This window comes from Diabrotica virgifera, chromosome 1 (genome assembly GCF_917563875.1).
Source record: "Diabrotica virgifera virgifera chromosome 1, PGI_DIABVI_V3a".
NCBI lineage: Eukaryota > Metazoa > Arthropoda > Insecta > Coleoptera > Chrysomelidae > Diabrotica > Diabrotica virgifera.
The window spans coordinates 253,255,306-253,272,671 of record NC_065443.1 but is presented as its reverse complement, the minus strand read 5'-3'; the positions used below and the strand labels follow the sequence as shown (position 1 = coordinate 253,272,671).

Below are 17,366 nucleotides of genomic sequence, written 5' to 3'. Positions count from 1 at the left end.
ATTATATGGGTGGTCTTTTCTGAATAATTTATAAACGCTTAAATGTTGCCTATTGCAGACTGTTGTTTATTTCTGTTGTTGTCTGGCTGTTGTTTTTCTATGAAAGTATCGGAGATTAGTGGATAGTAAAAAGTGGTTCAAAGTCATAATTAATTTTATTTTCACTATATTATTATTTAAGCACTAATTCTAGAGAAAACATTGAATTAAAAAGAATTGAGGGTGAAAAACATTTTTTTGTTTACGTATTGTAGATTGCCACGCAGATACAATTTTCGCATTCTAAATTCGCTAACTCCGTACCTGTGGAGTGTCTACCCATGGTATTTATTGTCCAGAGTTCATATTGTGTAATGTAAAGGTGGGAAATTCCAATATTATTTCGTTAGCTCTTATTAAATCCTTATTAACCTGAATACGTTAAATAAACTCGATTAATTGAATGGCGTAGATCATTCACCGTCGATTGCTCACTAGTGGTGTAGGTTGGGTTCATTTACCCGGGGGGTGTCAATTAGATCATTGTTATTAATCTATCTAATGGCTGGAATATACCAAGATACTGTTTCTTGTGGAAAACAGTCGTGTAAAACCTTAATAAATAAAATTCTGTTTACAATAAAAATACATCAAATACTTTATGCTTAATAATGCATAAAAGATCATCAAAATTTCTAACAATTCACTCGTCCGGAAGAAAAGTGACACATCTCAAAAAATGCATAATTCCAGTTATCTAAATTGACTCCAAAAAATCCTATACTTTTACCAGGAAAAATGTCACAACATGACGGCGGTAGTGTCTTTATTTTTTTGGCGGTAAAAATATTTTTATTGCGGAACAATGACACTTTTCAGGTTACGACACTTTTGCTCTGAGGTGAACGTATCTTTATTTATCACGAAAACCGTTGTATTTCCAGAAGTGTCCTAGGTATTTTTCGTAAACGTTTAAAAAAGTTTTAAAAGAAAAGTGACATAACTCAAAATTTTAATATTTTTTCTTTGTTGTACCAAATATAGTTTCTTTATCTTTTCTTCTTACACGATTAGAAACATTCCATTTTTGTCTTTTCTCAAAAAAGTTGTTTTTTGAGATGTGACTTTTTTCTTCCGGATGAGCGAATTAACATTGTGTTTGTTGTAGAGTGTAGAGGATAGTAATCAGGCCAAAAATTTTCAAATCGGTGACCACAAAGATAAATAGTGGCGAAAGGAAAAAACATACGAAAAACCCGTAGAGCTGTCGTTTTTGTAAAATACGTTTCGATATTGTATTCGTTGGTATTTTACATTAAAAACGGTAGATTTTAAATTAGTTAAACGTAACAAAATTATGCAGAATGTATTCGTAGGTAGTACGAAAGGTCATAGCTATCTTTTCCCGCGTATTTTACATAGTAAAATCCATTCTTAGCTGCACTATAAATATTAATGTATTCATAAAAATAAAATTTATGTTTGCATACCCAGGCTTATACGCAAGTTGCAGATTGCTTGCTGTGCTGTAAATGTGTAATTATCGGTCAAATAATAATACACGACGAGTTGTATATAAACCAGGAAACCATAAAATATATCTTTATGATTCTTTATTATTTTTACTAGTTTTTCGTGTGATAATTTTTACGGATTCGCGTATATATTACCGTTTTTGAACCATTTAAACTTTACTACTTTGTAGATATTGATAAGACTTTTGACTTTGACCACTTTCGCTAGTACCTACGTGTGTTTAAAACCATTGAGGAAGATAAAGAACATATTTTTCAGTACCTATATATTTTACTAGAATATTCCATTTATACATATAGGTATATCTCTATACCTATGTCATGGCTGAGTAATATTCTCCAATGGACAAGAATCCACAGATATCGAAATGCTTCGTAATGCTGCTAAAAACAGAATTATTTAATCTTGACTATCTAACATCTCTGTACTGTACTACATTATATAGAGGTTCCACAGTAAAACCACTCCTCTGTCGGCGCTTTGATCTCAAGAAGTAATACCGGCAGTACGCAATTGGTAATGGCAGCTAATCTGGAAAGCTCAACGTAGATGGCGCTTGTGTAGTTGGAGGTCACGTCAACTTACGTCAACTATTCAAATCAATATATTTCTCAAGTAAATATTGCATATTTGTTTCGCTGTGTGGATTTAATTTGAGAAAATAAAATGCTCAATGTGGTGCTGTGCTTTTATGCTTATTGAGAACATCAGGATACAGGTTTCCCAAAGATTTCTGATGAGAAAAAAGTGGATTGTAGCAATAAGAAGGGATAAATATCTTCTAACAATAAATGCACGTATCTGCAATAAACATTTTGATGAAACAGATTACGTATTGTCCCTGGATTCGACTGTAAAAAATCGAATACTTCACTATAAAACTCAGATCAACATAAATATTTTTATTTTGGTCTGAGCTATAGAAATAAAATATTAAGACGATGATTAACATAGTAACTCATTCCAGCAAAAAGAATATCGAAAAAAAATGGAAGACCTGAAACTTTATAATGAAAAGGCACTTCCAAGATATTAATCAATTACGAAATGAATTAAAGATCTCCAACGAAAGAGTACAAAAATTAGAAAGAGGGGGGAGAAGGAAAAATATTGTTATTCAAGGACTGCAGATTAGCACCGATCAACCACTCTTGCTAGGAAATGAGGTAGAAAAATTCATAGAAAAGGAAATGCGAGTAAAAGTAAACTTTAATGAAGCAAGAAAGCTGGGAGACAAAATGTATTTGGTACAGATGGATAGCAAGACAGAAAAGACCAAAGTAATGGAAAATAAGGTGAAACCCAAGATAATGGCAATAAAGAAGAACTATAAAATAGCGACTTGGATCATTCCAGGAAGGAAAAAACGAAGCCAAAAAATATAAATTTTATCTTGTGGCAACAAAGGACTAAGAAACTGGGACAGGGCAGTTAGAAAATAGAAGACTATATAAACAGTGGAGGCTGTTAAAGGGCTTCCTATTTCCAGTAGCTCTCGCATTCCTTCTCCTCAATTTGTTTTTCAACGTACAAACAGTCCAAGATCCGTATTTTTCTGTCATAATGTATTATTTATTAAATCGTAAACAAAAACACCATATACAAACTTCACGAATTGTCAAAACGTTGACCCCCAACTATACTAGCCCCGCCAAACGGGAGCAACGGCGTACATAGCTGCCATTCACCAGTGGTGGATGCGGGTTTTCCCTGTTAAAATCCATACGTTTCTATGCGACTAGCAATGCGAGAGTGGGGCAAAAGCGACTGTCAACATTGCGCGGTCGCCATGCGCGACTACATATTTTACTTCCAATTTTTCGGAGAGTGGTTCTACTGTTTCTCTTTATACTGTGACTGTACTATACTGGAGACCAAGCCGAGAAGCAAATTGGCTATAGGTCGTCCTCCAACAAGATGGTCTGATGACATAAAATTGGATGCAAACGGCACAAAACAGGAATATGTACATGATGGAAAAGACTGAGGGAGAGCTATATCCAGCAATGGATAGAATGGGTTGAATGATGATCATCTAACATCTCACCTGACAAGATAATGTACGGTGGACGCCTACGCAGAAATACACGGCACCTTAAGAAGGAGAAGGTAAATCTCAAAAAGATAGCAGTTATCACTTGAAACTGAAACTGTCTGGTCTTCTCCAAGAGAGTTTTTCTTCTGCAAAGGTGTAAAAGTAACATCCTATTCAGTGATTGAGGTAAATATTAGGAACAAACTTTTACAAAACACCGAACAGGAAAGTCTTCGTTTACTATTTGTGTTCTTTTGCAGAATGCGTTTTCGGTCGTGTGGTTGATACTTGTTTCCATTTAAGTGTTCCGTTATACCGTAAAATGGACTAAAACTTTTTAATATGCCATAGTAAAAATAGAGTGTGCGTACAAACCATATCTACTCTGGTTGCACAAACTACTATTATTATAAATTTTCTCACGCAATGTCACATTTTTACAGCACCTTACCTCTTAATTTTGTTCTTAATTGTTTTCTGAATTAAGTTACTTTCGAAGTCACTTAAAAGAAGCTAACGAATAATTTTAAATAATAAACAACATTAAACAACATCATAAACCGTTTCCGCTCCCGTATCATTTTACCGCTTTAATTTTTATTCATACCTTTTTCTTCCTGTTCATGTTAGAAAAGTGGTCTAGTAATTAACAAGTAATAAAAAGGTTTTATGTTTAATAAAAAGTTACCCCTTCGTCATCCACATGACATTTAGGTTTCGTCGAAGATATGAGTCAGCGGTTTGAGACGAAGCCCACGCAGGTGATTTGAACGATTTTTCATATCGGAATTTCCAAAAAGCTTTATGGGAAGCATTAGTGGATACAAAAAAATGTAAATTAGCAACTGCAATAAAGTAAGGCCGTAATTCTTTTGGCACAATGCCCGATTTGCTCGCGGACCAGTGGCAAGCTATTTTGCATTTGCGCTAGCTCGTAGTTAGGGAGCTAGATGAACTACGAGTTCATATTTCATAGTTTTAAAGTATCCCAAGAGTTAAATAGTAAGAAAATCGTATTTTCCAAAGAAAATTCTGCAAAATAATATTCCCATTCATTTAGATCTATGTATATATTTTTGATTGCATCCTTCGTAACCTCGCAATACCTGTTTTCTAAGCTATGTAGGAATTATTAACATAATCTTTTCTAAATATACATACCTATTATATCAACATTTCTTTTGCTGTTTATTGATTTGTGCAATACTGTTCATACTATATGCTACTGGTGTTGTCATTTCTTTCCGTGTTTATCTTTTCATCATTTATTTCTTCCAGGTTAGGCCAGGTGATTGTTTTATTTTTTATAGAAACGAATCGAGTCTTATCTAATGTCTTTATCTTTCTAAATTATTGTATTTGGTGATCCAGTTGCTTCGTAAACCTGTACAATCCAGAAGAAAAATGAATAAAAATCAGACGATATAGATATTTAAATCAAATTAGATTTTACTACGGTATGTGGCAAGCTAAACAGTACTGAAATGCGTACGCCTCAAGTTGGTATGTGTCATGCGGCGAAACATATTGGGTGGTTTTCAAACGTCGTTCTAACGTATGTGAATGTTGTGTTGATGTTAGGTGATTCAGGATGGTTCTCAGGTTTGCAGAAAAATTTTTTATTGTGGAGTACTATTTTCGGTCATATGGAAAAAGCTCGTAAAACGGTTCAAGCTTAAAATCAGCAATGGTTTCAGCAGGACGAGGCAACCTGTCACACGGTCAGGGAGTCTCTTCGAATACTGCGCGATCATTTTGGGAGATCGCCACTCATCAGACCTAACGCCACCTGATGCGTACATACGGAGAATGCTGAAGGAGGCAGACCGAGCCACTGTCTGACATTTCGTAATTGCTGACTAGAATTTAAGATTTTTTTGTGAAGAGGGCATCTTTAACATTGTTTTATCGGGAACGTCGGCGTCGTCGTGAATAATGTTTGAACGGCTATATCATGTATGTGTGTACTAAATATATAAATACAAACACATTTTAATATGTATTCATTTCAGTACTGTTTATTTTGCCGCATATTGTACTATTGTCGCATCTGTTCCTGGACTAAATCAGACGTATTTGCTGTTACACCCGCTCTCGTTCTAGAAGTCAATAAACTGAATGCGAATTCTGAAGCAAATATTAAACTACAACTGCACAAGATGTTAATTATGTTATTTATCTTCGTAATTGCTTTCTACCGACGAAATAACCAACGAAGAATGTACAATGTTTTTAACAAAAATATGCAGCAACCGTTTTACTAAAGAAAATTTGAAAACTATGAGATTCTATTAATAAAAGCTTGTTTTCCTGTTGTCGGATACTTATTTTACTTATTTTGACAGTGTCCAAATAAACTTCCCAAAACACTTTTATTTTTAAAACTATTATTATTGTTATATTACCTCCAGTTAATCTTTGTTAAATAAATTTACCTGATTGTCCGATGTAATCATTAATTATTTTTTTTTAATTACAGAGGAGGAAATAGATGTTGTCAATGTCAACAACGAGAAGTTCCCGTTCAATAAAACGGCGGTGTTTTCGTTCCCCAATAATCCATCGACGAAAGATCGCCAACAGATCCAGATGCGTATGGCAACTGCTATATCCAAGAAGCGAATACAAGCCCAAGCTCAAGGCATCAAGACTATCATGCCCGTTAGGAAAACAGCCACACCGGAGGCGTCACCTATCAAAAGGAAACCCGTGGAAACCACAAGGTAAATTATTGAAATTGTGAATTTGTAGCTTTATTTTATCTATTAGTTATCAATCTTTTGCAAATCATTTATCGAACATTTTAGATCTATTTTTGCTGTTTGTCTTATTAGTTTTCTTCAGTTATCTGCTATTTTCTTTTATTCCAATGTTTCCTAGGTGCTTAGAATTGCATGGTGTTTAAAATGTCATATCTTGTCATATTTAATACTTCTTCTCCTTCAAGTGCCATCTGTGCTCTTTCTCAGAACCTTTTTGTTTGTGACTAGTTCTGTCCACGATATTTACAGAATTCTTCTGTACACCCACAGCTCGAATGATTCCAGTTCTTCAATTATGGCCGCATTCAAGGTCCAAGCTTCCATTCGTACAATGCGACAAGCGAGAGCTGACGGCTGACCTTGCGCGAAAATACACTACGAGAAATATACAATACGAGAAGGTCACCAGCCAGCTCTCGCTTGTCGGATTGTAACACCTAGACAACCTAACTTTTAGCTCCAACTTCAAATCTGTTAAACAGAGTAGGAACTCTTCTCGTTTTGTTAAAATTTCCTCTAGACTTCTCTATTTTCTGATTTTGATTTCCTGGAAGTAATCATTTGTGGGGTTGATCATTTTTTTTTCAAGATAATGCATATTGTTCTCGTTCGACATTGGTCCCGCTTATGAAAATATTCTCATTATTTTTTCGAGTTTTCGATATTCTCACAAATTTTGTCGTCTTGACGTTCATTGTTAGACCATATTCTTGTCCATACTCTGCTATTCTGGTCACTAGCCTCTGAAGATCATCAATATTTTCGTCTAAGTTGACAGTGTCATCCGCATATCTAATGCGAACTCCATTTATCTTTATTCCAGCTGTTTCACCATCAAGGGCCTTTTCAAGATCTCTTCCGAGTAGGCATTAAAAAGAATTGGCGACAAGACGCATACCTGTCTCACTCCACGTCTGATTTTAATTTCCTCTGACAGCTGATCGTTAATACATACTTTCGCTCGCTACTTACAGTATAAATTCGATATAATCCTGAGGTCCTTGTAGTCCATCTTCTTTGATTTCAGGAAAAATGCATTAATTGTTCATGTCATACTTTGTCAAATGCTTTATTATAGTCAATAAAACACGCATATAATACCTTGATTGACGTCCAGACACCTTTGTATTGCTATATTAAGTGAAAAAAGAGCTTCACGCGTTCCTAGGCCTTTGCTTAACCCAAATTGCGTAGTATTCATGTCTGTGTCCAGTTTAATGTTTAGTTACGGATGACTTTCAGTAGTTTTCAATACTTCGAAAATCTTAATTGATATACTTTTTTTGTTTTTTAGGAGTGGGAAAAAAACTCGGCAATACAGAACACCGGTGAGCACTCCATACAAACGTAGACAATACGGCAACAGCAGCGATAGCGAACCAGAACCATCCGAGAAGAGAAGTTTACACAACAACATGGAGAGGCAGCGAAGAATAGACTTGCGCAATGCCTTTGAAGATCTGCGAGTATTGGTTCCCGAAGTTAGCAAGAAAGAGAGAGCCGCCAAAGTGGTGATCCTCAGAGAGGCAGCTCAATATTGCGATTTCCTCACCAACACCTCCACAAAATATTCGAAACACTTCGATGAATTAAAAAAGAAGCAGGAATTCCTTAGGCGGAGAGTGTCACAACTTCGAAGGAATTTAGCAGCAAATCGTTAAGTAAATATATAATTTGTAAGAAATAATGCGATTTGTAGTAAAGGGTGTGTTTAGAATTGTATAGAAAAATTCCGAGTATCGGAGAGACTAATGAGTGACTCAAAAGAGGGAAACATCTCAGTTATTTGTTATATTTTTGGTTTCAAAAAACAGAACTTGTTCTAGCAACATTATATACATTATCTTAAATTTTCAGTCTCGAAAGCACTAATAGGCAAAAGCAGGTTGTTTTATCCTGCGATCATTGTGGATAGCTGAAGTGATCCTGAGTTCAAAAATACAACAAACAAAAAGATGTTACGTTTACCAGTCGTATTTTATACCTTACATTAATTGTAATTGATTTTTGAATGCCGTTTTTGTTTTTTCGAAATTTGGTCACTCACTAGTAGCTACACACCCTGTATTTATAAATTGTTAAATAATAATTAGCTGTGATTTGATCATTTAGGGGTTAGAATAATAGTTTTTGTTATCGTTTATAGTTTGCAAGGATTCACTTGTTTTTAGTTACTTGTCAGATACTTTTAATAATGTCTCTTTTTGAATTTTTTGGTGATAAAAATCTTTGTGATAACACCTGATTTTTTCCGTATATCGCATATTTTTTAGTTTAGAAATTTTCAAGTAGGTTACTTACTTCTTTTTTATTTTCTTTAAGAAGAAAGAGCAAAACATTTAGAGGTATTTGAAAAGCAATAACTTTTGTTTTAATGAGACATTCTATATTTCTGGTGTTTTTCTTTTTTTTTGTATTTTTTTAAATGTTTTTGTTAAGTTGAAGTCATGCAATTTTAAGTGTGTGAGTTAGAACTTTAATTTCGCCAGAGTTTTATCTGGCTTTTTTTTATCTTCGTCCGGACTGACGATCCATCAAACAGTCCTAACATCTATCAAGAAAATTAACGGCACTCTTTCAGTTATAAGTAAAAAAACTTATTGCAATAAGTAGAAAACTTATTGCAGAGTCGTCATCTGGCATATAATTTGAAATATGATTTACCATCTAAGGTTTTCCTGATGAACTATATATTTTAATTGCTGGGTAGTTCACTTCAATATTTTCCATCGCTTTGGAGTGCTCATTTAACACGGACTCGCTGGTCCACCACTAAGAATAATATAAATTTATTTATAAGGTCACGATAGATTAGTTATCCCACTCTACCTGCTATGTACAAGACTGTAGAAGCATTATTTGAGTTCATTTCGTTCTTGATATAGAGATAATGCTATTGATCACATTATTGTGACTTAAAGTAACCTGTAACTCGGTTTTCACTTACTGACTCATGTACAGACTTCTTATATGTTGCTGATACTCATTAAATCGACAGTAATAAGTTTATATTTGTAATGTGACTATCATTTTACACAAAATTTTGCCTGCACTGTTAACAAATCTGATGGAACTCAATACACAAACAGTGGTGCTCACATGAATGCCATACTTCAGCGACTCATCTATAGGCCCATAATTAACATCTAGTCCGGGATTACAGACTCATACTCAAAAGTAACAGCCCAAGTCAATGATCCTTAAAATATGGACGGTCACGAACTATTTCCATCTCTGATTCAATATGGATTCATTTGAATACGTCCTAAGTATCCACACTTGTAAGTCATTAGAAGAATAAATGGTATAAAAAATTGACCAAAACTGACGAATAAAATTGACCAATAGTTATGGATTATACCACATTGTGTCCTCAAATGGTTTGTTTATGATTGTCAAATTTGAGGGTTAAAAACAATGAATTTACTCCTACTTGTAGCGTCACTTAGGTTCAAATATGATTGGTTACCTAAAAGAATTGTGACCAGCAAGTCTTTTCAAATTTTCAAAAGTGTTAAATCAGGAGTTATTTTCACTTGTGAGTTAAAAAACAGCATATTGTTGTTATGCCTTCAAAACTTGTGTTTATGATGAGACAGTGTTCAGGTTTTGCAGACACATCTACATACAGTCACTGTAGTACCGTAAGATGTTGGGTACATAAGAAAATATTTTGGCAGTGAAATTATTATAATATAATAATATTTAAGCATATTATGCTTAAATATTTAAAAAATGATGATGAGTGATTGATAAAAAAACGAATGTGTGTGTACTTTGTACGCACGTAAGAAGTTATACTTCATTATATAATTTCAACGAAATAAATATACTTCACAGTTTATTTGTATTTTATTTAAATATTAAACTAACTTTAATACTTACCTACCACTTTCAAAAATTTTTTATTAAAACAATACCAAAAATTATAAAAAAAATATATATAAATCGTCCGCGATTTGAACAGGGGACCTCTCGATCTCTGGTCCAATGTTCTACCAACGAAGCTATCAAGCCCTGTGTAGGTGACGTCTCGGATATAATTACACATCACGGTGACAAATAGATCAAGTGAAGGATAACAATGTTCTAATAGATACTTTATTATCTTACTCCCGAGGAAGACAAATCCAAAGACACAAAAATTATTATTAATAATACATTTACTAAAAACACTAATATATTCTTTTAATGACTTATTTGCGCTGATACATACATAACTTGAAAGATTAGCAACAAACTACATACTGTATGTGTGCGCATGCGCCCAGAATAATAAAATTTCGCCCTCGCACCTAAAGAAGTATAACTTCAAAAACTAGTCCATGGTTTGCACAAAATATGGATATGGATATACATATATGGGCAGTAGAGAATAATGACATCCACAGTTATTATTGAAAATGAAGTATACAAGATACAAGTAATTTACATGAGTTAAACGAATGTTCTGAATCTTAAAAAATAGCTTCTTGATGAGTTCACTTTGACTCTACAGTCACTCTTTGAATATTTGTTATAGCTTACGATTTTTATTTAGTCTTAAGTACAGACCTGCATTTTTAGGTTAGATTTTCATTTTTATAGTTCATATTGAATAATTATAGGGAAAGCACTACACCTATAAATATATTTGTTATCTAACGCAAAAACATATCAAAATTTTGATGTTTACTTCTTTATAATAAAGGTCTAACAAATTTTTGGCATGTTTTAGTACACTTTACATACTTAAAAATCATATGAAATGATAATTCATAGATATATATCGAAATCCGTTTAGAGTGGGATCCATATAGACCTTTAAAAACTTATTTTTCTACAGAAATTTATGTTATTCTGTTCGAAAACGCATAATACGCTTTTTATAATATTGTGTTATTGTATATATGTAAATGTAATGAAACGAAACGGTGTAAAAATCTTATCATTTTACTTTTTGTAAGTTTTAAGTGCTTTTATTGTTAGTTATTTTTAATATTGTTGAGTTATACACAAAACTAATCTTTTGGTGTGTTAAATGTTCATTAATGAATTTTTGTTAAGAGGATTTCTACTTATTTATTCATAGTGATCGTAGTATCATCGAAAGAAATGTATATCTGAACAGATTTAACTGAAACCCTTAAAGTCACTTGAACCCCATTAAGGAACATCTGACGTCTGTCATGTCTTTTCCTCGTGGTTGGAATTGGAATTTTCATTTCTGTAAGCTTGTTCTTATGTTGATTATTTGCTCCCAAATAAAGGCAAATCTGTTGAGTAATTAAATAGAAATCCTCTGATTTGATGATTTGTTTAATACGTTTTGTTCAAGTTGCCATCTTGGATGTATTGGTCTCTTAATATTCATTATTGGTTCATGGTAATCGTTAAATATAGGTAAAACCCCTTTTATTTATTAGTTCTACTCAGATTTTACCTAAATCGTCTGCTACGTGATATTAAATTTAATTGAAGGGCCAATCAAAAATAAAACAAGTACATTCAGTACTGCTAACAAAATTCGAATCTACGATGACATTGTTTAACATCTAAAATGTTGACAAGGTTCTTGCCACATTTAGTTTACAGTAATAATAATAATAATATCGTATGGCATTTTTGCCGGGGAGATCCTTTCGGACAGTTCCGGCGCCATTTACATCTTTAACCCTGTTTTAAGTAACTAGTGCCGATGTACACTAGCCCAGGGGGACCGACGGCTTAACGTGCTCTCCGAGGCACGGTGAGACGGCTCGTGTCATTATTGGAAATGAAAATGGTTTGTCTTTGGCAGGGCTCGAACCCACGTGCACTGGCGTATGAGGCCAGCGATTATGCCGTTACACCACGGCCGCTCACAGTTTACAGTAATAATAATAATATATGGAATTTTTGCGGGTGTGATCCTTTTGGATTGTTCCACCAATTACATCTTTAACCCTGTTTGAAGTAGCTAGTGTCAATGCGCACAAGCGCGGGGATCGACGGCTGTACGTGCCCTTCAAAGCATGGTACGTTTTACATTTACAGTAAAATCACCAATAATTACCTAATTATATTTTCTTATATACTTAACCTTTTCATTTAAAATCATGTTCTGACAAGGTCTGATTTGGAGTTAAGTTGAAACCTGAAAACTGATGGCTGAAGAACTATGCATGATAATTGCTAACAAAGTGTTTATTTAGAGAACCAATCACAACAGACACGTGAAATATATAAAAAAATGCTCAAAGTGTTATATATTTTGTTATAATTATTATAGTGGTGTTTTTTCTTAGTTCATATGCTACTTATATTAATGGGAATTTTTCGTGCATGATAAAAATTTGTATAAGTCTTCCTCTGCACATAGTAGTTTTAGAGTTTAAAAAAAGTCGTGAGAAGAAGAGAATTGTTGTGTTCATCATATTTTACAGTATTTTATACTTTTGATAAAATAATTATAAATACAAAAAAATATAAAATAATAAAAAAAACCAAAAAAAATGTAAAATAATCGGGTTTTCAACCGGTAAAATGGCCTACAAGAGTTTCTTAATCTTGCATTATGTGTTTAAAATTGTTGCATTTACACAGTTGGACCTGTATTTCTTAGATATGTATTTGTTTGGGGAAAAGTACTTGGTTTATAATAACGCTAAAATAACCTCACATCACGATATAAAAGACTATATAATATGTAATCAAAAACCCATCTGTGACATTTTTTTAGGATTTTATACTCACGCATTTTTTATATTTCTTCTTTTATTTTACGTTTATTTTCATTAACTTTCTTCTATCTGTCTGTTCGGGAGGTATTTTGTAATAGAATTTTGAACCAACTATTCGGTGAAGAGAGACTTGAAATTTTAAACACAGTTCAGATCATTGTATTGGAAAACGTTTCGTGTATGATTTTATATACAACATCAGACTATATGAGACAATGAGACAACATTTATGAAATGAATAATATGAACTATTGTATAAATATTTACTACTTACTCTTTACTCTCTTCAATGCTATAGCAGGCTCCCCCCGTTTTTATTTTTTATTTTATAAGTATTTTCAAAGTTATTTAAATTCAATATCACAATTTTTTAGAACAATTTGTATGGGATTATAAGTCTGCATGCATAGCTTTATAAATCTCTCTAGATGTATAAGAAATTATTTTATACTTTTTAAAAACGTTTTTATTTTTTATTTAATAATTATTTTGCCCATTTTTTTAATTCGATTCCTCAATAATGACATAATCCCATGATAACATAATAATCTTCAATAAGTGTAGGTTTGATAGTTTAATACTGTTTATAATTTATAAGAGTGAAAAGGTTATTCAAAAATTCATTTTAATAACCAATAAGTACTTTTTCACAAATATACTGAAATGCTTTAAAACCGTTAACCTGATAAAAAACAAAAGATAAATAAAGTAAACGTTACTTTTAGTGAATTTTGAGTGATAATATCGATAAGTAGTTATAGGTTTTAGAATTATGTAAAAGTAACAGGGTGCACTTTAAACTCAGGAGTGTTTTTTTCTTTTTGTACAGTTAGTGTTAATTATTCGTAGGAAAAGAGAAGAAAATGTCGTTAGAAGAGATAAATAATTTAAAAAACGTTTCTAAAAATTGCTTATTGCTTAACTAAAAAATGATAAAAAATTGTATTTTATAAAGAGGTCCAATGACATGTGTATGTAGTTTATTATATTTCTATGATTAACTATTTAGATGGGAAATAAGCCACAATTAAATTGAAAAAATAATTTTATCAACGTTTCGAAGCCCAAATCGGGTTTCGTTGTCAAAATACAAAATACTACTAAATTAAACAAAAATGTTGTTGCTTAGTAAGATTTTGGCTTCGGAACGTTAATAAAATTATTTTTTCAATTTAATTGTGGCTTATTTCCCATCTAAATAGTTAATCATAAAAATGCCACAAGGAAATAGCTTCAGAACAACATTATATTTCTATACTACATTCAAAACCAATATTAGCTCGAGGTCACGCCCATCGGTAGGCGTGTCGTGATGTCACGACATACCCACCGATGGAGTGATAGCTAGCTCAGCTTATCTTGGTATTGTTGTAGTTTAGTCTTCATATCCACATTTGGATGAGAAAAATGCTCACATTGAAATATAACGCGTACAAATCACATTTGATAGCTTACCAAAAGGTCACGTGGCAAGTTACGTAGCACAATGTCACTAGTTTTAATAACTAGTGAGTAACAATTGTCACTGGTGACAGTTTTATGAATTATAATGTGATAGTGCGTATAATGAGTTCATTATTCCTGTTGTGAAAGTATAAAAACTCGGTTACAGTTTATATATCAAAATGCCTATTATAATGTGATGTGCGTATAATGAGTTCATTATTCCTGTTGTGAAAGTATAAAAACTCGGTCACAGTTTATATATCAAAATGCCTCTATTCTTGTTAAAAAGTGGCTTTAAAATTTTTGGAAACATTCTTGATAGTGATACATTTTTGTCAAAAGTGTTTCAATTAATTGTTAAAACCGTGACCAGACATCTCGTAACGCGACAGTTCGTAACCGGGCAACTGGTAACGCACAATTCGTAACAGCGACAGTTCGTAACGGCGACACTTCGTAACGGCGACAGTTCGTAACTATACAAATTCGTAACGGGTAATTCGTAACGTCAAAATTGAATTATTCTGTTTATTTTTGTTAACGTGAAAACTAACTGTTATTACAGTTATAATTAAAATTTTGTTTATTAATTTAACGAATCAGTACCGGGTAAAATATGTTCAAAACATGTTATTTTTCGTGTTTCAGAATATATTAACAAGTCTTTAACACAAACAAATATTTAAATACACACAAACTTTTAACAATCTTTTTAAACGTTTATCCCTCTTATTGTTCCTTAAATTTGCATATACCTAGACAAAGGAATAATGAAGTAATTCCTCAAATATTTAGGCCAACAACCGTCTTCAGACATTCCCAATTTTCTAGTAAACATTTTATAAAGGAAATATTATAATTATCCGTTAATATAATAAACCTTGTGATTGGTTATAGCGTTGGGGTATTCAATCAACGGTTATAGTTGATACGAGGGATGGCTTTTAATACTTTAATACTCGGTTTAAATGTTTTTATTATATTCTGAAACACGAAATATGAAATGCCTTAAAAATGTTTATCCTGATACTGATTCGTTAAATTGATAAACACAATAATTGTTTTAAAATTGAAATTATTGTAATAACAATTTCATTTATAATTGTAATAACATTTAGTTTCCACGTTAACAAAAATAAACAGAATAATTTAATTTGGACGTTACGAATTGTCCGTTACGAACTGTCACCGTTACGAAGTGTCGCTGTTACGAATTGTCCGTTACCAGTTGTCCGGTTACGAGATGTCATGGAACCTGTTAAAACATATTGAGGTGACAGTTGTGTCTAGAGATGCAATTAACAGGTATTTCAATGTTGGCGTTAAAAATTAAATAGACTATTTGGCATATATTAGTTTTCTTCACATTGCAAGAGAAAGAAACGTCAAAATATCTGCTCGATGAACGTACCTGTGATGTAACCTCGCTGTTGACCAAATATATAGACTATAAATGCACATATTTGATTTCTTCAATGATTTTGTTTTTCTATTGTCCCTCTTAGTGGTAAATATATAACAGGGCAATTCTCTTAGCGACCACCAGCAGGGTCACTTCGACAAGGTCGGTCCCTTTGGGACGGGGGTAATCGCGCCCCCTTTAAGTATACATAGAAATTGGTAGAAGGAGCTGTATGCTTAGTTGTAAGTCGGTGACTTTGCTAAATGAGCAAATATCTTATATACGTTTTATAATATAATGAGCCCTAAGGATGTATGGCATGATTTTTAGCCTAAATGAAATATACAGGGTGGAGTGAACTTATATAGTGGTAATCAACTTAGTTGTAGTCATTCAATTTAATCGATACTGCCGTCGATAGTAATACATAAATAGGCAATCGATAAATATCGATAGTTTTATAGCGAGTAAACATAATCGATTGTAAAAAAATCATTACCTCTTAGTAATCGATAACATATTGTGAATAATGTATGGTGTTCTATCGATATTTTCGTAGCAATAGGCATATATTAAGAATCACGCCACCCTGTGTGTATATCGATATGTATAAGTAATGTTAATAAACTTATTGAGTGTAGTCTATCGTTTTTATTACTGTATTAAATAAAGATAATATGCCATAATCCTAACAATTGTTACTTAGTACTTATCTATCTTTTTCAATTGATCATAATCTTCCTTTAACTAATTTTGTTAGTAAAATTTATAAGGATTTGATTATATTGTACCTTTAGTTCCTCATAGGTTTTACATAATAAAATGTTGGCTTGAATATATTTGGTTTTTTTATTTCAACTATCACCGACACCCACAATTAAAAAACAACACAGGTAGAAAAGATGTGGACAAGCTGGGATAAAAAGACATACATAGAAAAAGAATAAATAGTCCAGCATATTCTACCAAAAACTGAATAAAAACAAAATGGAATGTAAACATAAGAAAGAATTTACAAAGGCATATTGGGTGGACATAATACCAGAACAAAGAATATCGAATATTAATAAAATAAAAAATATCGACGAATTATTTCAACAAAAAAGCTTTAGTTAACTTCACTATAAGTAATATGTACTGGTTTGAACAGACTACGAAAAGGGAACTCTCCTTAATTGAAGAGATAAAAACAACAGCCAATCGATAGAATTCCAACAAGTTACCCTTAGGCCCTCTGCACATAAAGCAACTAAAAAGAAACTAAACTTTTTTTTAAATATTAATATTGCTATTAGGATTGAAAACTACTTCATCTTTCAATTGATGACGCTAGTCACCTAGTCCATTCACGTCAGTTGCGGTGTGGGGGATAAACTCTCGGTGTTGGTCACTTACGAGTATGGAGTAGCAGGCCTACGTTCTCTCCGATGAGACTCCAACAATAGTCGAAAATCGTCGATTCAGAGTGCTGGACTGGGCTCCGTATTCTAAGTGAAAAATAAAAT

At 32.7% G+C, this 17,366-nt stretch overlaps 1 protein-coding gene across 2 annotated transcripts in view; it reads left to right on the top strand.

Annotated features, from left to right (window-relative positions):
* Positions 1-16,700, top strand: part of LOC114331443 (transcriptional regulator Myc) — a 217,133-nt gene extending 200,433 nt beyond the window's left edge. For both annotated transcript variants that reach the window (XM_028281025.2, XM_028281024.2), the window contains exons 3-4: positions 6,030-6,273; positions 7,607-16,700. In XM_028281025.2, the coding sequence (XP_028136826.1) occupies positions 6,030-6,273; positions 7,607-7,973 (611 nt within the window). In that variant the 3' untranslated portion in view covers positions 7,974-16,700. The remainder of the gene's footprint in view (positions 1-6,029; positions 6,274-7,606) is intronic.
* Positions 16,701-17,366: the final 666 nt, after the last annotated feature.